At 36.7% G+C, this 23212-nt stretch overlaps 1 protein-coding gene across 1 annotated transcript; it reads left to right on the plus strand.

Annotated features, from left to right (window-relative positions):
* Positions 1–1427: 1427 nt before the first annotated feature.
* HS2ST1 (heparan sulfate 2-O-sulfotransferase 1) lies at positions 1428–23075 on the plus strand. Its single transcript, XM_010582749.1, has 7 exons — positions 1428–1461; positions 3411–3649; positions 10168–10253; positions 14364–14502; positions 18051–18148; positions 19357–19514; positions 20570–23075. The coding sequence occupies exons 1-7, from the start codon at positions 1428–1430 to the stop codon at positions 20794–20796; spliced, it is 981 nt and encodes a 326-aa protein (XP_010581051.1). The 3' UTR covers positions 20797–23075.
* The last annotated feature ends 137 nt before the right edge of the window (positions 23076–23212 follow it).

Here is a 23212-nt window from a genome sequence, read left to right on the forward strand (position 1 = left end):
CTTCCTCCCTATCTTCCACATGTAAAAAGTCATTAACGCATACTTTGCATTTTCTACCATACTTCTAAAAACATACAAGCAATGTTCATTTTTCAGCCATTACTACAGGACTTTTGCTTCCAAGATTATTTAAATTTTATAGAAGAGCAAATGAAGTTGTTAATCAAATGCCCATCAGCTCCTCAAATTCTCTAACTCCTGGTTAACTAGTTATCCCAAAAACGATTCTCAGTTGCATGTTACCATCACTGGACCTCTTCCCCCTCCCCAAATAAATAAATAAATAAATAAAATTCATACGGATCAAATCATGTGCCATTTTAAGAGTTAAACTGACTTTTCAGAATGTAACGAAAAAGCTTCCTGACTTCACAGGAAAACTGCAAACTATTCTTGACTGGGAAAAACATGCATATTTACAAAACTTGCAATTTTCCTTGTGTTATTAATAGACTACAGTGAAATAGGCCATTAGGATGGCTGACCAGTTAGACACTTTCAGATGCTTCTCACTAGCTTTAGCTTCCTTTGCACTTCAGCAGTTTATATCCCGCACTTCATCTCAGCTTTTGGGTTTTAACTATTGCAGTTATTTAAAAAAGTGATTTCGGTTCTGCTTCATAAAGATTAGTTTTCATTCTAATTGGAAATATAAAGCCTCCTTATTCTTTGATAATAGGACTGTCTGTGTACTTCACAGTTGTGAAGGTTCTCCTCCTTGCATGGGTTCTTGCTTTCCCCTCTCAGCATATGAAGTTGAAGGTGATTGTATGCAATAGCCTTTCTGCTAATTGCATCTAATCATACATCTTTTATATCTTATGCATAGCCTTTAAAGTGCACTTATCACACTAATTCTTGAATCATCATGGTTTCAAATGCCTCGTTAGAGGAACACTTCTCATCACTCTTCATGCAAATCATGTCTATTTCTCACAAATGTTTACTTCTTACATGTAAAAGGGGAAGCTTCCCTCTGCACCAGCCAGCCTCATCAGCTCTGGAGGTCTGTGCAGTTATGATTCAAATCTAGCTGAGATCTACTACTCTGGTGTAGAAAATACAAATTAAATTTGTTTCATTTCAGTCTCTCTAGCTGCTATGCAGTATCCATGTAGCCTTGGGCAGCTATGTGGTTAACTATGTCTCCTACCAAATGCTTCCTCTAATCTGTTACTGGCAGGACGGGTAGTCGTGCTGGTCCCTTTTCGTTGTAGTCATCTTCAGATAGATGAAACCTGTGTCTGTTGCCTCATCGCTTTCCAAAATAGGACGTTTGCCAGCAGTGATGAGAGAGGTAGCAAATGAGAAAGGAAGGAGCAAAAACTGTGACTGATGTAGTGGGGAGCAACAGATGTCATGTGGAAAATTGAGATATACTCAATAAGCATTTTCTACAAACATTTTCATACTGATGTAACTTAGTTATGGGGTGTGAGATACGAGCATATGAGAGAGTGAGTGAGTTTAAGCTTTGAAGCATTTCAGACAGATGGAAGTTTGTGGCTGAAGACAATTTATGTGGAATTACAGGCTAGTGGTGTTCACAGCTTAATGATTCTGCTTTAAAAATTATTTTATGTTATAATTAAAGAGATGTAATGAAAAAGAGTGGAAGGAGCTGGGTTACAGGAAGCCAGGGAAGTAAGGGCCAAGAGCTGCTGCTGTTAAAAGCGTGTCATCCAGAAAGAGCTATACCCTGCATAAGAACATAATACAGTGAATTACAGGTTACTCTTCTGATACCAACTTCAGCTTGTGGTTGGCCAACGCAGATTTCTTTGAATACATTATTAAAGGCAATATCACAATAAATGAATCAGAAAAGATGCTTTGACATCTGTATTACAAATTGTATTAAAGTATTGTTATTGTTGTGGTTTAACCCCGGCCAGCAACTAAGCACCATGCAGCCACTCGCTCACTCCTCCCCCCTGCCAGTGGGATGGGGAGGAGAATTGAAAAAAAAAGTAAAACTCGTGGGCTGAGATAAGAACAATTTAATAACTAAAGTAAAATAAAATGTAATACACTAATAGTAATAAAATATAATAATAATAATTGTAATTGTAATGAAAAGGAATATAAGAAAAAAGAGGAAAAAACCCCACAAACAAGAAAAGACAAGTGATGCACAATGCAGTCGCTCGCTACCGGCTGACCGATGCCCGAGCAGCGATCTGCCCCTCACAGCCAACTCCCCCCAGTTTATATGCTGAGCGTGATGTTCTATGGTATGGAATATGCCTTTGGCTAGTTCAGGTCCGCTGTCCTGGCTGTGCTCCCTCTCAGCTTCTTGTGCATCTGCTTGCTGGCAGAGCATGGGAAACTGAAAAATCCTTAATTTAGGATAAGCGCTACTTAGCGACAACTAAAACATCGGTGTGTTATCAACATTATTATCACACTAAATCCAAAACACATCGTACCATCTACTAGGAAGAAAATTAACTCTATCCCAGCCAAAACCAGGACAAGTATATACTTACCTAGAACAGAATAAAGCTGTGTCTGAATCAGCACAAACTATTTGATATTCAGCAGCAGGGGGGAGGGGGGAAGCTGTAATACTGTGGGTTTTATTTTCCAAATAGGCTTTTAACACTTGAAGCAGAGTTCAATTACTCAAAGTATTGCCCTTTGCATAAAAGGAAAAATGGTTTATTTGCAATGTACTCACCTTGCAAAAATGTCTTATTCATAGCTTGTGTTTCTAGGTTTGTTTCTTATTGATGTATTTGATGTATTTCAGTACTTGGAGATCACTCTTCACCTTATTGTTAACTGTTTCGTAAGCATTTTGTGCTTCTATTCTTGTCAAACTTGAAATTAATAAATCCAATTGAATTTTTGCAAACCCATTTATTGTAATGCTTTATGCTTGGGGCTTGTATCAATTGAAATAACAAAACAATGGTTTCATCTGAATTCCAGTGCCTCTACACAGTTAATTGACTAAATCTCTAGTGTTAGTGTTTCTACTGTTTTCAGAAAATTCATATTCTCCAAATTGCTTGAGTTATTACTTCAATTATAATTCTTAAATAGGTCTTTTATAGAAATTTGGGGTATCTTGGGGATATCACCATTTTGATAGTGCATTATAGACATTTTTCTTTAGAGGCAATGGCTTTCAGTAACATTAGTGTGAGTCACAGAATATGGTATGTGTTCCCTAAGCATGTTGTTTTCTAGTCTTCATGTTCTGTGTCAGACTAACTCACCTTTTATCATTCATACATTTTATAGATTAAGTTTTGCTTCAGATGTGTCAGAAATATATATGACAGCAAGTGTTTCCTTTATTGCTGAGGAGTTACTGCTTTTTACCAGGTTATTTGCATTCTATGGTTTGAAATTCAAATTAGTGATTTTTACATCAAAATTTTGTATTTGTCATCCTTGAACAGAAAGGGCTATTGCAAGACATGAAGTCAGAGAAATAGAGCAACGTCATACAGTAGATGGCCCGCGACAAGATGTGACACTGGATGAAGAAGATGATGTGGTGATTATTTACAACAGAGTACCTAAGACTGCCAGCACATCCTTCACAAATATTGCCTATGATCTTTGTGCAAAGAACAAATATCATGTTCTACATATCAATACAACCAAAAATAATCCTGTTATGTCTCTGCAAGATCAGGTAAGCTGCTGCATTTGGGATGCCTTTATTAAACAAGGGGAAAGTATAGAAAACTTTTTTGCTCTTGCAAACTTATATGGTCTGATGGAATTGGCTTTTATGTCACATTTTCCAATATAAATGAATTCTAATGTGTTTATATTTTCTTTGTAGAGAATATTATTTATTAATAATAAATTAATCCACAGCTGGGCTACTGGAGGTGGTAAGTATCTGTTTATCGGAAAAAAACAAAGCTAAAGAGGGACACAGCTAGGGAAGAAATGACCTTTGTTGTTATAGCTGTAAAAGTTTATTGTATTGTCAACTGTCTGCCTTTTGGCTGCATAATAGTATTTGCCTGTCATCTCCATCTGCAGTGAATGCAGTCTTATGTGATTTCCTCTCTGAGTAGTGCAGGCACTGTGCCATGCTGTCAGGGCTATACTTCTGTCTTTGGCACTAGGTCTGGTCAGGTCGCACAGGTGATAAAAAACGGTAGAAAGAAGTGGTTGTAAATAGCTTGCAGTCTAAAGGATGGGTCACTTTGCATCCACTTAAAGCTCTCACTAAAGTCAGTGTAGTTCCAGGCTAGAAATGATCGTGGCTACCACTGCATCAGATGATGAGTATTAAAAGATGATGAAGGATCAATGCTCTGTTTTTCTCAGGGTGGGGTATGGTGAGGGAGTAGATATTTTGTTTTCATTTTTAAAATAATATTTCTTTGCTCCTTGTGACTGCACATGCAGGGAACCCAGGTCAAAGGTCTGAAACATCACTATGTCATCATCTCTGTCTGTAAAACAAATGTTTCCAAACTCTCAGGTGTGTACTACTGGATGTATGCTGATCATCTTAAGCTGATATGCAGCAGAAGCAGGAGCTGTTCTGCATTGCAGCATGTCAGCACTGAGGCTTCCAGCTCCTTTAGAAGTGCATGCCTACAGGCAGAAGCAGCTCAGAACAGCTGCTGGAGTGGGGTGAGGGGAAGCAGATGGTAATGGGCCCTCCACTTTCAGTTCTGTATGTGGGAGAAAGAGTGAGGTAGGGATCTCAGTGCAGGGGACATAGAGTGTACTTGGGGTAGCACTGGGAACCTTTGTTGTGATAGTGAGGTTGTGTTACTGTTGGGTTTTTGCTGTTGTGAAATCTTTTCCTAAATATGAAGGTGATGTCATATGGGATTACTGAGATTACTAAGAGTAAATCTGGTAGCCATCCCTGTAGTCTTGTCCACTGCATAGAACAGTTACTAAAGACCTGTGCACTAAGCAGAGTGATTTTTCAAAAGACTTAACAAGCCTATGTCTGTTAATTAAAAATCATGCTCGAGTCAGTCATACTTGGTGCTGCACTTCCAGCCACAGATTCTGTTTCTGTCAGAGTGTCTCTTTGAATTGTAGTGGTCTGTCCTGAAGGACAGGAGAGCTAGTCCTTGATGGTATAAATTAAACATAGGCAAACTTGCCTTAAATTTCTACTTTTGTTTGAATTTCATTCAAATCAGATTTGTTCTTTACTGGCTTAGCTTTGCCTAAGAGAAACTCTCCTCCTCATCTCCACTGTAATAATTAACTACTGAAAAATGAAAATCCATCAGTGCTGGGCATGTATACAGTACTGGCAGTCCTGCCTTCGTTTGATACTATGCTATTGTCCAAGGTGGTAAATTATGTTGTTTAATTAGACAATTGATACTCCTCTTCTTCAATGGCCATTAACTGGGAGATGCTACTGATGAAAAACTTTGTATTGCATAGTTGTTCAAAGAAGAGGAAATAATTATTTATCTTTAGTGTATCGAGATAGCAACTTGCTGTTGTAAGTCATAATGCATAATTCTGTAGATGGCAAGGGTGCTGAGTAGTAGCTGATGAGGCTTACTCTTTGTGGGCTTGCATTTGCATGAAATATTCACATGGCACCTTCATCAGTACAGCTCACTTGAGTGCATTAGGTGTATATGCACTGGTAGTAAAATACATAAACATATCATAGAGACAAAATTGTTTTATCAGTGATACTGTTTGTTAAAGTAAATCTCCCTAAGGAAGGTGAAGATTGTCTTGGGCCTGACATGAATTTGTAAAATAGTGAGCCTTCTGTGGTGCACTACTTCTGTACTTTTTCCAAACTACTCTAATTCTGTAACAGATTTTAAGTGTTCTGCCCATATGTGAAACCTTTACTTCTTGAATGCAATCTGAAAAAAACACTATTTAAAATCCACTCCATATATAATCTGTATCTGATTTGAGATGATCTGATAAGAGTCCCTAACACATCCATTTTAGTTTCAAGTGGAACTTTTTCCCAGCAGGCCTCCTTTCTTTTGCAGCTTCTCTGACAGCAGGATCCTGGGAACTGCCCCTCTTTCCACAGGTTGGGCCTTTTCTTTGCAGCAAGCTGAGTGCCTTGTTGCCCATGTTGCGTTTCTGACCTGTGTGGTCTGTAACAAAAAGACTTGCTTTCATTAAATTGGAGTAGTTGTTTGGTTGGATTTTATTTGTTGCTTGCATGTTTCAGTACTGATACTTTTTGTCCATACAAGTATGCCTGTGTTATGGCTAGTTGGATGGCATACCAGCCACACAAACTTAAGCTTTTTTGTTACATGGTGAAATTGTCATCTAAAACATTTAAAACGAAATTACTGTTCTGTCTTGCAGCATGTAGTCTTGATGTATTATTAGAAAAGAGGGTATGAGAACACGTTCTCTGTACTGTTGTGAACATAGAAAAGCCGTGATACAATTATCCAGCATTTCACTCCCTCAGCTTGCTGTTTTTCTGTTCCATGTTCTTTTTTCTCCTGCAATTTCTCTCTCCATTTTTCTCAAAAGAACGACCTGAAAATATATAATCTGGCTTCCAAATGTATTCTATAACAGTGACCTCTCAGAGGACAGCACACTCATACTGACTTTAGTAGTACTTATTTCCTCTGCTGGTGAAGGTTTCAGTGGCTGTCAGTGGAAGTTCCAGAAGTGGAACAAGTAAAAGGTTGCAGTGACGCTGTTAGAAGTGGAAGTACTGTCATGTGCTCCTGAACATTTAAGAATTTTTCTCTTGGAGTTAGATGGCCTAGTGAGTACTAGTGTCCATTGCTGTACATGTGCCAATTGTATTTCTCCTTCTGAGGAAGAACTGTTCATGCGAGGCGGCTATCCTGGCTGTATTGTGGCTGAACTGGTGAACTCTGTCTTTTCAGCATCTCACAAAATTGCTTCTCAGCTGCCCTTGCCTTGAGCTTGCTTGTGGTTTCTCATGGCATGCAGCCAAAGGTGTGCTGCTAGCCTGTTTCCCGCACTGCTGACCCTCTGATTTAGAGCTAACTAGAAGTCATTAGCTTGTATGACAATTTGGATAGCTAAGCTACCAGTGACTTCCTGCAGAGAGATTCTGATTCAGGCATCCCATCATGCTTGGCCTTTTAAATCTGAATCTGAGATTTCCGTTAATGGGAACACTGTGTTGGTCTTCAGTCTTACTTGGGAGCCCTTTTTTTTTGTAGTTTGAATGGAAGATCCTCACGTGTCCTCACCAGACTGGGCTTGTGATATTCATACCCCCAGTTATTTGTAATTTTAAGTCAGTTATTCAGCAATTGACAAACAAAACTAGAATATGATGATGTGAAAAGCTGGGGCTTTTTGGTATCCAAAAGCCGATGTGATACCAGGCCACAAGGTAATGACCATACCACCTTCTGGGGGCAGAGGGTATGTATGAGTGTGTTCAGACTATAGAGAAGAGGGATTGGTAGAAGCAGTTAGTGGACAGAGATGACAGCTTACATCACCTTGGTTTGCATGCACAGATTTCCCAGGGCTTTTTGCTCAGACCAAGTATGCTGTTTTGTTTTGTTGGGTTTTTTTCCTTCTGGCTCACTGGGACTTGTTTTACATTCTTATCGTCCTAGAAACTGAATGTATTTAACTTACCTTTCAGGACATCTTACGCCCCCAGAGTACGTTTGATCTGGCTTTTTAATTCAGTGAAGCTCAGCTGATTTCTCACTTACTAAAGGCTGTGAAGCAACTTTGTAGCTGATTATATAAAAGCACCATGAAACAACTTCACAGGAATTCCATTCACGTCTATCTGAACTTTTCAAGTAACCTCAAATTTTATTCAGTTGGGTTCAGATGGAGAAGCTTGCTCAGTCTCTTGAAAGCTCCAGTATCTGCTAAGCCCTGAAAAGAAAGGTAAAATTGATCATATTTAACAGTATGAAGCAGCAAGCAATACTCATCTCTGCCCTAAAATGTGTGAATCCAGACTCATTAGGCTGGCTGTGACCTGGAACAATTCTGATTTTTTGAAATGCCTCAAACTCAGGATGGGCTTGGGAGTAGGGAAATAATCCTTTGCCTGCAGGCTAGCTATAGGTGTTAAAAACTTAGTTCTCAGAGGCACAGCGTGTTGCTACTCCATCTTTATGCAGACGTAAATGTCACAGCTGTTTTACAAAACCTTCCTAGCCTTCTCTTAGCTTGCCTGGTGTTAAAGTTAATAAAAGGCTAGAACATCCATCCTATGTTCATAGAAATTATTTCCTTAGCAGACAACAACATTGTAAGGCAAAGACAATACAGGATTTTTTTAACCATTACTGGAACATCTAAGGTTTGATGCCAGATGGTGGCATGGGGATCTAAGACAGAACTGACCCTTTGGATTTTGCACTTCATCTAGCTGGTGCTAGATTTCAGAAAGCTTGTTCATGGAAACGTAACTGAAATGTAGGCTTTAATATGCATGCTGCACTACACACAATAGATAGCATAACTGGTTTACTTGCAGAGTTGTATCAACCAACCATGACATTTTGGGGTCTGGGGGTGAGGGAAGGGAGGATAATATATACTTTGCATTTAGGAAGCTTCTTTCCCAGGTAAGTCTCTTGACTTTCTTTCTATAAATAGAAATATTCATAGCTGAGGCTCTCCACTGAAAATATTATGTCATTAATCTTTGAGAGGTACAGTCAATGAAAGTATGGTTTGTTTCAGTAGCAGTAAAGGTAGTTCAACTGGATTCAAAGTCTCATAGATATATTACCAGTTTGTGCTGCAGACAAAACCAGGCAGAAAGCAAATGCAGTTTATGAAACACCATTGTATAACATTGTGCAGCGTTTTTCAGCTAGATTTGCCACAATTTTCATGTGCAATGTATGTTTTAAATTGTGAAATGCCACAGACTGTGAAACTTGTACACTGAAAAAATGAATGCTGCCTGTTATTAAAAAGTAATGTGCATTTTTTTTTTTTACCTGAGAGTCCAAGAGCTAGTGTTTGAAGAAGTAAAGATTATCAACCTCTTAAATCCTAGACTGTGAGTTTTGCACGTTTGAAGAAACAGCAACAGGCCAGTCTTGCCTCTTAAAATCCTCAATTGGTTGGTCAGAATAAATGATAAATAGCATGTTTCGGGATACTTTCAATCCGTTAGACCTTATGGAATGTTAGTGTGTTGTCTTGAGCTCTCAAACTTTCCTTTTTTGACTCTCTTGTCTCACCTCAGTATCTTAACGGTTATCTATGTCACTGTATAACAGAAAAGATATTGTAGATGTGCAGGGAACGCTATCTTCTAATTCTCAGCTTCAGAAATGGCATATCATTTTCAGACAGCTCAGGCAGTACAAATTTATCATCTTTTCTTTGTTATCCAATTCACTAGTTTTGAAATAACTTTCAGAGTTAAATGCTTTGATGTTTAAAATATTCTGTTCATTTAATAAAGCCAAGCTATATCAGGATTTGCATGTCCCACTTAATTTGATCATACTTTCTGGTTTGGGGCGTGTATCTTATTTTGTTCTTTGAAATGTAAAGCTATTCCTATTTTTGTGAAGTTTGCCGATAACTGCTTTATCAGCCCTTGTTTAAGAGCTACTTCATGCTTTAACATGGAAGGTTCACTGACATTTTAGGCTTAAGATATCTATTAAAAATGGTGAACTATAAATCTAATTTACACTGTATACATTTATAAAATTTCTGGATTACTCATACATTGGATCTGGGGATGGGGGAGCAAATGAACCATCAGATTTGTTTCTTATGTCCCAGTAAAACAGGTCTAAGAACATGCTTGTAAATCTGGTACACTTTTATTTGAGGGACTAAATACAGATCAGACAATTCCATCAAAGGTGTACTTGCATTTCTACTTATTGCTGAGGGAATTCCTCATTCCTTCCAAATGACAAATAAAATGGACTGACAAAAAATTAAATGCTTGTCTTGCTAATGTTTTTGTGGTAGCTTTCCTTGAACTGCGTTCTGATTGCTGTATTCTGCTTTTGTTTAGCTTCTGATCATTAAATAGCGATGATCTAAAATGAGTCAACTGTATGCTTGCAGAAAAGTCTATTTTAGCTGGCACAAGTTCTTTGATAATATTCAAAATAGACTTTTTTTCTAATGCATTGTAAGATTTTACTTACAAACCAGAAAACACCATGTATGGGGAAACTTAATGTGTTCCAGCTGTGCAGAAACACTTTCTGCTGTGTACTTCTACAGGTCCGATTTGTGAAGAATGTGACTTCCTGGAAGGAAATGAAACCAGGATTTTACCATGGACATATATCTTACTTGGACTTTGCAAAGTATGTTACCCTTGGATTTATCTGTTGAGTAGCATAGTAGTTTAAGTTGCTTGGATCCAGCTGGAATATTAGTGCCCTCTAGTGATGAAAGTCTGACAACTGCAGTTTTGAAAAATTCACACACTGAAATTTCTATGATGAGCAATATTTGGGTTTGATTTTCACAGTTTTCTCTTGTCTTTTTGCATGATAAATGTAGCCGAGTCTCATTCAAAACTATTTATATGCTAGGTTTAGTATTCCTTCTCTAAATTACAAGCTTGTTTTACTGAAAATCCTGGCTTGTCTCTGGAACATTGGCAGTTTTGCATTAGGATTGGCTTGCCATTCTGGGAAGTTTAAGATACCTATTCTCAAATATGTTTTGTATAACAGCTAATACCACCTGCCTCTTAAATGATGTAGTTCTTCTCTATCAGAGTATCCCTTTACACTTTATCAAAATATTAAAAGTTCTATTTTAAAGCAGTTTTCTGGCCTATAGTAATTTGACTTGCTGTAAAAAACATTGAAATAATTCTTGTGGAATTAAATCCTGCTACTTCTAAAATTAATTTAAAAGAAAATGAGGTAAAAATCTTCCCAGTGACTTCAGAGGTTCAGGAATCATATCTCAATTGCAGCTTCCATGTGTTTTTTTCTTGTCTTATTTTTGCTTCTGGATCTAAAGCAGTGATCCTCAGCAGCTCAGTCTTGTGAAACCTCCCCTTGAACTGGCAAGTCAGTTTTGCTTAAGATGCTTACTAGGCAGTGCTTCATCCTGCACGTGCAGCATGTGGAAAATGAAATTTAAAATTGAAAGTGGAATTTTCAGATCTCAGCATATTCAACTGCACAAACAATAGTAACCACTACTTTTACCTCTTGCTGGTGGTCAATCCTCAGTATTGGTTTTGTGTATTAAAACATTTATTTAATGAAATCAGGTTTTTGTATGTAGGAATTTCTTTTGTTTAGTCATTGCTTTAATTATTCATTCTGCTATGTACACTGATTTTTCATTCTAGCTTTTTATTACAAAGAATGAGAAGGGGAAGTGAGAGCTTCGTAGATTCCCAGTACAGTATATTATATAATAGTAAATGCTAAAAGCTACAGTAGTAGCTGGAAATTACCAATGGCACCAAGTAAAAACTTGAATTTTACAAAAAGTAACAGGCAAGAAGTCTTAATTGCAAATAAGTCAATAAAATAAAATGTGTCAAATTTTGTTAGCTTCCTTTCTGCCTTTTTAAAGTTAAAATGCTGCAACATTAATAAACTCTTGAACATTAATAAACCCTTTCTGGAGCAATAAAGGTGAATGTTATTTTATACATTACTCACTTCATAAAGCTGAAAACACTTTCAGATACTAGAACTTTTTAAACTAAAATAATTATTTTACATCTAGAAAGCATCTAAGCAATTTCACAGATTTCTTTGATCTGCATCTTCCCTTCAGGTCTGTGTTATCCTTTTGTTTGTTTGTCATCCTTTCACCTAGATGATTTAATTTTTTCCTACAACACCTTGCTTTCTCATACTTTGGGTTTTCATTATTAAAAGAATATCTTGAATATTCTGGTTGTGCTTGGCAAGGCCCACACTTTTAAGGCTGTGAGGTACATTCTTGTAGTGGGGAGATGTAAAATATTTCAGAAAAGTCTATGCCTGCTTATACGCGGACATCAGACTTAGGTGCGTTGTCAAATATCAGAAGTACCTCTTAAATTATGCTGAAGCTTGAAGTACTTGATTCAGTCAATGACTTCCAGTATTGAGGACAGATTATCATAACCCATCCATATAGAAATCACAGTAACAAAAGTTTAATTTTTTTTCCTCTTTTTTTTTAATTTCTGATCCACCCTTATTCCCTACTTTCTCTAGTAAATGGTTGGAGAAAAAGTTTTTTGACAATGCAACTGCCAAATTATTATCATTATTAATAAAGTTACAGTAGTAAGTGGCTTATGTTATCATACCTGAAGCTGGTTTTGCGAGGTCATGTGCAAATCCATATGACTGTACAATCCAGCACGAACATTTTCAAGGGCTTTCACTGTTGTGGTTTAACCCCAGCCAGCAACTAAGCACCACGCAGCCGCTCACTCACTCCTCCCCCATCCAGTGGGATGGGGGAGAAGATCGGGAAAAAGAAGTAAAACTCGTGGGTTGAGATAAGAATGGTTTAATAGAACAGAAAAGAAGAAACTAATAATGATAATGATAACACTAATAAAATGACAACAGTAGTAATAAAAGGATTGGAATGTACAAATGATGCGCAGGGCAACTGCTCACCACCTGCCGACTGACACCCAGCCAGTCCCCGAGCGGCGAATCCCTGCCCCCCGCTTCCCAGTTCCTAAACTAGATGGGACGTCCCATGGTATGGAATACACTGTTGGCCAGTTTGGGTCAGGTGCCCTGGCTGGGCATGAGAAGCTGAAAAATCCTTGACTCTAGTCTCAACACTGCTGAGCAACAACTGAAAACATCAGTGTTATCAACATTCTTTGCATACTGAACTCAAAACATAGCACTGTACCAGCTACTAGGAAGACAGTTAACTCTATCCCAGCTGAAACCAGGACATTCACCCCTTCATTTAACCCACAGATACGTATTATTGATTAAGGCTGCTACTATATCAAAATGGTTTGTTATAGCCTTCTACAGCACTTGCAGTAGAGTCTGTAGAAGGGGACACATGTGCATGTCTCAAGCACTTCAGTGAACCTGAAAGAGGGTGCCCTTCAAAGTCTGGACTTTGCATCAAAATGGTTGAAACATTCACACGTTCCTATTTTGCGGACTGTGGGGAGTAAGAGCTGGCATACAGACAGATGTCAGCCATGCTGCCTTTAACTGCTACAGTCTGATTCATTGGTACTCTGCTAGCAACATCTGAAGAATCAATTGCTCTTTCTGTAGCCTTTAACAATTTTTGTATCTGTAGTGCTGGTCTTTGCCAAAGTAATGCCTTTTATTGTTTTTTTCTAACTTCCTCTTTTCTGCTGCTTATTCTATGTTTCTGTTCTTCAGCTTTTTAACTTAAGATTCCTCATATGAGCAGTATCTCGTTTTATAATTTACAGAGTGCCACTTTATCAATAAAGGTACTGCGTCTTAAAACTACCAGTGCTCCCTGTTTTAGCCAAGCTAGGAGGCTAGAATGGCCCTCTGTCAGTGCAGAACACTTTACCAGTTTGCATGGGAACAAAAGAGAAATTTTTTTCTGGCTCCTAGCTTTACTTCAGGGCACTTTACACGCTTGTATTTCCATTGTGATATAACCTCTTTAATGTTTGGATACCGTATGTATTTGCCACAGTAATGTCTCAAATAGAAAAGAAAAGAAAAGTGAGAAATGTATCGTAAAAGCTGACTTGAACGTAGATCATTGAAAGGCAGCATTTGCACAAAACAGTTTTGGAGGTTTAAATCTTTCTCGTGTGTCCTATGAGCTTACCACCTCATTTCACCAGGCTTCCTGTTTGTACCACAGTAAATCAAAATTTGCTTAGGGTAAATGTCTAAGGGAAAAATTTGTATCTTTAGATAGAGAAGTTAATATGGTTACAGGTACTGTCTTAGGCTTATATTTAATAAGCATAGCCATTTGGATTCAACCTAGGTAATGGATGGGCTCTGAGCTCTGTCTTCCTTCTCTTAGAGTTCACGTCTCTGGCAACTGGAGACCTGCCGGGAAAACCACTTGCAGCGTTGCATGGCACAGTTCAGGAGGGCAGGAATCAGTATCAAACTTCCCTGTCCTTATTATAAACACGTATGTGCCTGTTAGACTAATTAAGGCATTTCTAGAGTCATGATGGTTGTATAAACATTTTTAGTATCTATTGTGTGAGAATGTTTCAGTTTTGTTTGTTTCTCTAATAAAAAAAGCCTAAAATCACAATCCTATGAAAACTGAAATTGAACTGACTTTCACATCCACGTAATGCACTGGATATGAGGATGGGAGGAAGTGATCTTTAAGCTTCCTCTCACCACCATCACCTCTGTATATAGATTTCAGTTGTATCAGTAGAGACAGGCTTTTAAGTATTAGATGAGAAGCTTTGATTTGGCCTTTAAAAGACTTTTTTTTCTCTTTTACTTTAGATTTGGTGTTAAAAAGAAACCAATTTACATAAATGTCATAAGAGATCCTATAGAAAGACTAGTTTCTTACTATTACTTTCTGCGCTTTGGAGATGATTACAGACCAGGGCTACGGAGGCGAAAACAGGGGGATAAAAAGGTAAAGTACGCTTTATTATATATGTTGTTCTTACCAAAGTTAATGTGAAAACTATTTTAAAAAAAGTCCTGATAAAAGCTGAATAGTTCTTGTATCAGCCTTGGTGACGATGGTGGCTTTGTAAATTATATATTCCCCCCTTTGTGTCTGTACTGGACCAGACCGTAACATTACGTATGTTTTTGTAACCTTATAAATTCACCATATGTTGCAATTTGTTAAGAAAAATTAAATAAAATTAAAAATTGTTTTCAGGTATTCAGAATTGTAGGTATCGAGTTAAGCTTATCCTCCTATGTAAAAAATCTACATCTCTTCTTGTTGAAGACTGAGAGACGTTTTTCACCAAAAGCTGTAGAACTGCTGATGCTTTGACTTTGATGTTGGTTCTTTTTTTATAATTAGCAAGCAATTTTTTTTTAAAAATGTAAATATTGCAATGGAATTGTATAAAGAGTCTGCCTGAAAACTGGAGTATGACTCATACATTTCTATACTTCTTCCATCTGTCTTAGGTTGCTATAAGAGTGGTTGAGGTTAGCATATTCAAACCTTGATTACTAATACAGTTTCAGAATGGGAACATAATATATTTATTCCAGAAAGAATCTATACATCCACTGTCATGGTTTGCAGTAAGACATTTGTTGGAGCATGTTGCTTTGGACTTTTCTTAAATCAGGAAGAAAAGTAGGGTATTAAGTATATGAATATAGCTTATAAAAGTATAGTTCGAACAGTGTGGAAGCTTTTATATGCTGTAAGGGGGGGTTGTACTTTAGAGAGCCAAACCTTTTCTAAAATTTCAGTGGCAACATTTTCTTAAACTGATGAAATTTTTCTGTAATGTTGACAATTTAGTGTAGCACTGTGTGAATACCAAGAGACTTTGAAAAGAAAAAAAAAACCCTAAGCAAAAATCACACTGAAGACAGCTTAGTCTATAAACACCGTAACAACTAATAAATGTGACTAATCATTTGTGTGCACCCCCCCATCCAAATGGTGTTTTTTAAATACTGGGAACAGACCATTCCCTTTTTCTTTCCAGCTGATAACTAACTGCTCCTCTGTTATTTAGGATTTGGCGCCATCTTCAGCTACTGTATTTCAGTTTATACAGACATCCTACAGCATAGGCAGAGGAAAGCTTCAAGCAGAACAAATTGAAATTAAGCTTAAAAACTGTGTCTTCATGGAACTGGCTACAGAAATGATTTGGTGATATGGTATCATAGAGGCACTTTTAAAAAGAGAGATAGGATCTCATCTTTTGTAACCTACTCTGTTCCTTTTCATGAGGAGCATGATTTGGCCAGTGGAATTCCTTCCTGGTGGAGGTCAATGAGTTGGAAAGCTGAGCATGCTACCAAGTCCAAGCTGTTTATAGGACTTAATATTTATTAAAAAGAGTGAAATTTAACAGTGTTGTTTTAGTTTTGAATTAATCGGAACAGCCTTGTTAGGTAGTCACTGGGAAACATTAAGCCAAAATCCCTAATGCTGCTGCTTGGTAGACTGCACTGTAAGCTCTGATTTGCTAGAAGAAGTTGAAATGCATTCCTATTTATAATGTTTGTAATACATTGCATTAATAATTTTATGTTTTTCTATTAAAGATGCTTTTTTTCATTTTGTCACTATCATACCACTTTATTTAGGTCTGAGACTTAGTTGTTGCCATACAGATTTAACTTGTCCTGTAAGCATCTCTAGGTCATTTGAAGTGAAATTGATTTGTTATGCCAAGTTTTAGGGTTTCTTTCATTTAAATCAGGTAATACTATTTTTCCATGTTGTATCCAAGAAAACTGTACGTATATAGATGGTGTCAATTTTACATACATTAGATAAAAAATTCAGTAAGCTCAAAAATGGATTGACCCAGTTGCACTACTATAACACTATTCTAATCTGTGTTATAGTAGATTCACTAAGAGCTCTTCAAATGAAAAGTAGGGAAGGTCAAAAATGCAATCTTTCTAATGGAAGTTATTTGTTTCTTTATTAAGTGGAAAGGAATCTCAACGTACTTTACACCCTCACCCCTTCCCAGTCCATATCACAGCATTTATATGCAAGAGTTCTTCATTCATTTTCTTTCTATATACCTGTACTTCCACAATTATAGCTAACTTGACTCCAAGAACAGAGTCTGTAAAGACAAGTGTTTCCTATAATGAAATCTCTGGATGGGGTAGTCAAGGTAAGTATATAAGAGGAAGTGGGGAAGCAGGCCTGTCTTATTTCATCTTACTTAGAAAATTACTTACTTACTTTTGTGTATTAATTATAAAATAACCTGCAGGTATAAGCAAAGAAGTCTTTCTTTTGACAGATGCCAGTTCATATTTAATATATACATTCATAAGTTAGCAGGTGCATTTAAATAATTTAGATCTTAGGTAATGTTGATGTTATAAAGTACTCATGATAGATCGGTGCAGAATTTCTTTAGAGAACTATGCTAGAGAAAGCATACCAATGTCTTGTTTTCCTAGTTAAGCTGCATTTTTATCTGTGGTATGTGACATGTATAAGCTATTATAAACTTAAAGTGCAATGTGGACCAAGACACCACAGGTTAATCCCTGCTTTGGCCTGATAACAGTAGTTTTTTTCAGATTATCTCAGAAACTTTACCTCAAAACAGAAGCAAAGGACATTGTCCTTGTTCTAACACTGAATAATTAAACAAATGCATTTTTACATAGTTGTTGTGAACAGAAACTTGTAATTGTACAGAAGAAACACTCTAAAAAGTTGTCTGTGTGATCACTTATTTGTTACTAAATAATTTTTAAAAAATCTGCCCTAGATACATGGCTTATATCTTGATTAGAAATAGCATAACTACTTACTTTATGGTGACTAGGTAAAATATTTACAAATTCTTTCCAGTGCTAATGGAGTTCTTATTGTAACTGTGTTATTGCAGTTGAAACTCTGTGTTGCTACAGCTGTCTATCCACATAGAGCAATGTTGTATGGAATATTCTGTTATGCAGTGAACAACTTGCTTTCACTTCTTGTGATTGCCAAAACCAAATTAGCCTCTGAAATGGCAGTTATTTGTCATAATATTTAAAATGTAATGGAACATTGTTTAATCTACAACATAAAATGCACAGTGTTCTATGGTATAAAGATCCAGCTGTTCTAGTAATCCTGATGGCATTTGATGCTGTATCTTTAGTGACTTCTTTTGTAAGGGAAAAATAATGATACCAACACTTATTGACTTTTTGCTTGTTTTGACATATAGTGTTTATCAAGGTTATATCAAAGGTATGTCAAATGTATGAGGTAAGATCAAATTGTTCATTAGTTCTAACCATAAAAGACTGTCCAAGTACTATTTTAATTGAGATGAATATGTCCTCCAAATACCACTGTGAAAGCAAGGCTTGAAAAAATTGGGCTTTTTTTCCCTTTCATATCGTATCTTGTGTTTTTTTGTCCCAGCTACGTTTAGCAACTAACCAGGTTGAGATGTTTGATACATATGCTAGATTTTAAAGCTCAGGTCAATTTTGTCTTTGTTCCAGACCTTTGATGAATGTGTGGCAGCTGGAGGTTCAGACTGTGCTCCAGAGAAACTTTGGCTTCAAATTCCGTTCTTCTGTGGCCACAGCTCCGAATGCTGGTAGGGGGGATAAATGTAGCTTAAGTTGTTAGTCAAGTATATCAGTGCTGAAATCTAAACTTAACAAATTTTTAATATGTAGCACAGTTGGGGAAAGTGTGAGGGACTGGACAGAGTGAAGCAGCAGGTACTTTAGTAACGTATTTTCTTTTGAAGATGCTTTTTACCCAAGCAATATATTAGGATACTGTATCAGCAGTGCTATGAGAGAAAACACATGTTTTCAATTTTAGAAATAATTTTTGTAGATTTGGAGTCTTGACGTTTTTCTCTTATGTCAGGCTACAATATCCGTCTTTCTGATCGGACATATTTTGTTCAAGCTCCTAGAGTTTCTGTGGAGAATAAAATAATTGAGATCAGGATAAATTTATCTTCTTAAACCTTTACCAGACATCTAGTAGTCAATGCTACTTAGTAGAAACTGAACAAAAGCAAATAGTGTCCATCTGTCAATGCAGCATATTTTATAACAATGGCACAGACTTTAAAAAACTCTTTAGCAAACTAAAAGAAAAAAAAGAATACAAAGGACATAGATGATTTGAAGGATTCTGAGTGAAATCAAGGGCAGTTATTTGTCAAAGGTACTGTTCATCCAAACATAAGCAAAGTAAATCACCACTTGGGAGCTCCTCTTTCAGTGCCTGTTGGTCATACCTATCTACACTTGGGCCAGGTGGAGAAGCAGAGAAAGAAAGAACAAACTCTGAACCTGTCTTTTTACTCTGTCTAGAGCTGTAAAAAGGAGGAAAAAATGTCAGTTTAATTTCTGTCTGTCGTTCAGTAGGGAAGTCTTCCCATTAAGCACAATGACTTTCTAGTTCAGAATTATGCTTGTAGGGTGCAAAAGGGAAGGTGTGTTCTTACCAGAACCATTTCTGGTATCTAATGTGAAAGTGGAGAGCAAGTATTGACATTGAGAAAATGTAAATCATAAAAAATTGCATTAATAGAGACAGTAACTCTATACACACACTTTTTTTTTTTTGTGGATGAATTATTAGTGAAAATAACTAGAGTCGTCAAATTTTTAGATAACACAGATGAGAGAAACTGGAAAGGGAAATGAAGTTAGGAATGGTTATAACTTCAAATGAGTCTTGCCTTTCCTATACAAACGTCCTGTTATGAAGTAATCTCCATCTAGGGACCAAGGATTGTTGGCTGACATCACAATTTGCTGCAATTGTTCTCTGTCATTTTAGGAATGTGGGAAGCAGATGGGCTTTGGAACAAGCCAAATACAATCTGATTAATGAGTACTTCCTAGTAGGAGTTACTGAAGAGCTTGAAGACTTTATCATGTTATTGGAGGCGGCTTTGCCCCGGTTCTTCAGGGGTGCCACAGAACTGTATCGTACAGGTATTTAAATGGTTGATTTCCATGGATTCCATGGATTTTTCATCCTCTTGTCACTTTTTAAAATGTGAATTCTTTAAACCTGGATGACTAGTTTTGAGTCTCTGCCAGGTTTGCCTCTCAGTTGGCTGATGTTCCTACAGAAGAGACAAACTCTTTAAAAGACTATCAGTTCAAATTTTTGAGGGCAGACCAAGTATCCTCCTGCCTTACACAAATTGTAAATATTTAAGACTGGGGTAAAGGCAGTTCTGTAAGTATTCCACACTTGAAAAATTGTGACAGGTGTTTATCAGAATGTTTTTGGAAAGTCTTGCAGGGGCAGATTTCCATTTCCTCAGAAGCCCTGCTGACGAGATCAGCTGTGCTTGATGCAACCTGGTTTGCTGTGCAAAAAGGCCCAAGGGATGCAAAGGCCCAAGTACATGCTTATCTTCCTGGGTCATAGTAAGACGTTTGTTCTATAGCTAGTAGCTCAGTTTCTGGGAGCTGGCCATCCAACTTATGACAAAGAAAAGGTCCATCTTAGCAGGGCTTCTATCTGCAAATAGAGGGAGAAAAGGCTCTGATATATAGAGCCTAGACATGTAGTATTAACAAATTGATTATAAAGCAACAGATAGCACTTCTTGGGGAAAATGCTGTCATCATTTTGGTCATCTTTGTCTCATGAAAGAAGTCTCTTGCTCTGCAGTTTTTAAAGTTCTTAACATTGATACCAGATTAACATCTAAATAATTAATTTTGAAAGACCAATCTTACTCCACGTACATTATGTGGAGTAATCTTGTTCCTTAAATGAAGTGTTCATTCCCTGGGTTTATTACAGTAAGAAGGAAGAATTGAAAGAACTGATGCAAAATTCATTAACATTTAGTGAGAGAGACTGCAATTTTCCAACCCTGCATGTTATGTTAATAAATCCTGGATTAAATTCTGTCACTTCTAATGCAGTTTATCAACATGCTAAGAGTATAAAACTCTAAAGAAAAGGACTGTAAATGTTTTTTAATCATGTGAACTTTAAAGTGAAATTACTGCTTTCATTTTGCATTTAGGAAAGAAGTCCCATCTTAGGAAAACAACTGAGAAAAAACTTCCCACAAAAGAAACTATTGCCAAGCTACAACAGTCTGAAATCTGGAAAATGGAGAATGAGTTCTATGAATTTGCACTGGAGCAATTTCAGTTTGTCAGAGCACATGCAGTTCGGGAAAAAGATGGAGAACTGTATATTCTGGCTCAAAACTTTTTCTATGAAAAGATTTACCCTAAATCAAACTAAGAACACTATACTGTTAGATTTATGGACCTAAATCTTTGGTCACATCGTCATCTTAGTCCTCAGCCATGGAAACTAGATTGCTTGTAGACCTCCAAGACATTTCGTTATAGATCTGAGAAAAGTGGGCTGTGGATCACCTCCAGGGCGTTGGATACCAGCTAACTATGTTGGTAATCCAGAAGCAAAGGCTTCATTTCTTTTATCTAACTAGTACTTTCAGTGGGAGTTAATATCCTTTACCTGAAGAAATCTACACTTTAATTCGGAGCAATTAATATACAGCAGTTCTAGTTGAAAATATAAACAAATTCTGTTGATGCTCTTTTTAATTTTCTTTTTTTTTTTTTTCATTTATACTTCTGTGAAGAGGAAATAATTTTTCCCGGCTTTCAACATGGAAATTTTGATTGTGTACAACATGAGTAGTGTTAATAACTGGTTGACATCTGTGCTTTGTTTTTGTGAACCATGTCACATGGTATTGATTGGGATGGTTAATCATGTTCTGCTGAGAAATGCTGCTGCTGCTGGAATTGCCCATATTTATATATGTGGTTTTATTAAAAAATTACAACTAATCATTAGTGTTAAAACATCATTTCCACGTTAATATTGTAAAAAGTTAAAGAATCGGAGCAGTGGGGTTTTTGTTTTATTTTCTATCCCCACCACCACTGACTGAGGTTGGGAAAACTATGAAGAAAGTTGGTATTGTCTGCAGTTCTAGTTGATCCTTACACAGTGGTATAAAAATCGTAAATTCAGTATTAAGTTTCTCCATGGATTCTTTGTAATAATTGTAAACTGAGGTATTGGTGAATCCATATTATGACTCCATTAGTGAGCTGTGGTATGGTTAGGGTTTTCCTACTACTTCGATACTTTTACCTGTAGAATATTTTTACTAAGGTGCTTTATAATGTGTTTTAAAGCATTGCATTTACAAAAGGAGTAAAATGCTGTAAATACTGCTTATTTTATGTATTTGGACCAAAAGGTTTAAAGTAACTAGTTTAAAGTGGGTTTTTGCACCAGTTCTGTTATGTGTGAAGTGAAAAACATCACATCTACTTCCTGGTAAACTGTTGGACATTGCTGAAATGCACTTCAGTGACCTCTCTGACTGCAATACCAGAACGTTGTCCAGGGATTCTCTTTACAGAAATGTAGTCCTCGTCCTTTTATTATGGTAAGAGGGAAAGAAGAAAAATGTCATGTGTAGTCTGGTTGAGAAAGATGCAGTGAACTTGATTGACATAATTGTATTTATGTAACTGCCTTATGTGACTATTGTAAATTTGTGAGTTGCCATTATTAACAATGTGAAACACCTGGTAGATGAAGTAAATTGAAATTTGAGAACAGATGTTTGGGGCCACTGCATTATAACAAATGGCAGTGGAGAACTACAAGAATTTTCCTATTGAATTTTCTTAAAGATCTGAGTATTTACACATCTTACACCTGCCTTTTCTTAAAGTGCTTTTCACAGGGTTTAATGGGGGAAGGCACTGAGGAGACAAAGTAAGGAATGGTGGTAAAGGTTTAAATTCCTAAGGGATGATGCTGAAAGCTTAGTTTAAAATTACCAAGTGGAGTTTCTTTAACCAGCTTGTTCTTGTAATGAAAACAAAGGAAATGGAAAATGGTCTGTGAACTGGATGTCTGCAGCCAAAAGCAACAGCCCAATTACAGAGAGGATAATGAGAGACTATCAAGTACATCTTGCATTTTCTTTGTGTTCTTGGATTTTTCCCTTTGAATTTTAAAAATAGATCTCGCTTTGTTCTTCCCAAATAATCAGGGAATTTCCTTCTGATAGCTTACCATTTATATAGCATGAACCATGCATAAGATTTCCTGTTCTAGTTCTTGTCTATTGACGTCATTAATATTGCCAACATGTTTGGGAATAGGATGTGTGAGTTCACACGTGAAGACCTGTTTCCTACCTAAAGAAAGGAACCGAGGAGTCATACACAAGAAGTAGCTAACAGAGATCTAAAAATTTTCATAAGAAAGCAGTAACTTTGGGGGAAAAAAAATAGTATTTATAATCCCAGCAAAGATTATCCACTCCGTGATAGCTTTATGTTAGGTATTATTTTGACTATGTTGTTTTCCTTCAGAATAATTTGGATCAGTTTACCTTCTTGAGTCTCCTTCAGAATTTTCAAAAGAGTACCTCTAAGAGAGCAGAAGAGTTTACCAAGTGAAAACATAAAATATTCATCTAAGTAATGAAATAGGTGTGTAGACAAATGCTTCTGTATTGAAAAATAGGCAAAACTTCTACTGGTTTCAGTAGGGTCTACAGAAACCTCTTCTATTCTGTAAGCAATTTTAAAAGTTGTGTTTCTTTTTTTCCTTCCAGCATTTAGAATTTCTTAATTATGAGTATTCAGTAACAAAAATA

The sequence above is a fragment of the Haliaeetus leucocephalus genome, unplaced genomic scaffold (assembly GCF_000737465.1).
Source record: "Haliaeetus leucocephalus isolate CR32 unplaced genomic scaffold, Haliaeetus_leucocephalus-4.0 Scaffold848, whole genome shotgun sequence".
Taxonomy (NCBI): domain Eukaryota; kingdom Metazoa; phylum Chordata; class Aves; order Accipitriformes; family Accipitridae; genus Haliaeetus; species Haliaeetus leucocephalus.

What these genes read in the sequence shown, in the direction of transcription:
- HS2ST1 (XM_010582749.1), top strand. Translation starts at nt 1,428, where the DNA reads ATGGGGTGTGAGATACGAGCATATGAGAGAGTGA. An exon ending in TCTTACTTGGACTTTGCAAA is followed by an intron (nt 10,254 to 14,363) that starts GTATGTTACCCT and finishes CTTTTACTTTAG; the next exon opens with ATTTGGTGTTAAAAAGAAAC. An exon ending in GGCCACAGCTCCGAATGCTG is followed by an intron (nt 18,149 to 19,356) that starts GTAGGGGGGATA and finishes CTGTCATTTTAG; the next exon opens with GAATGTGGGAAGCAGATGGG.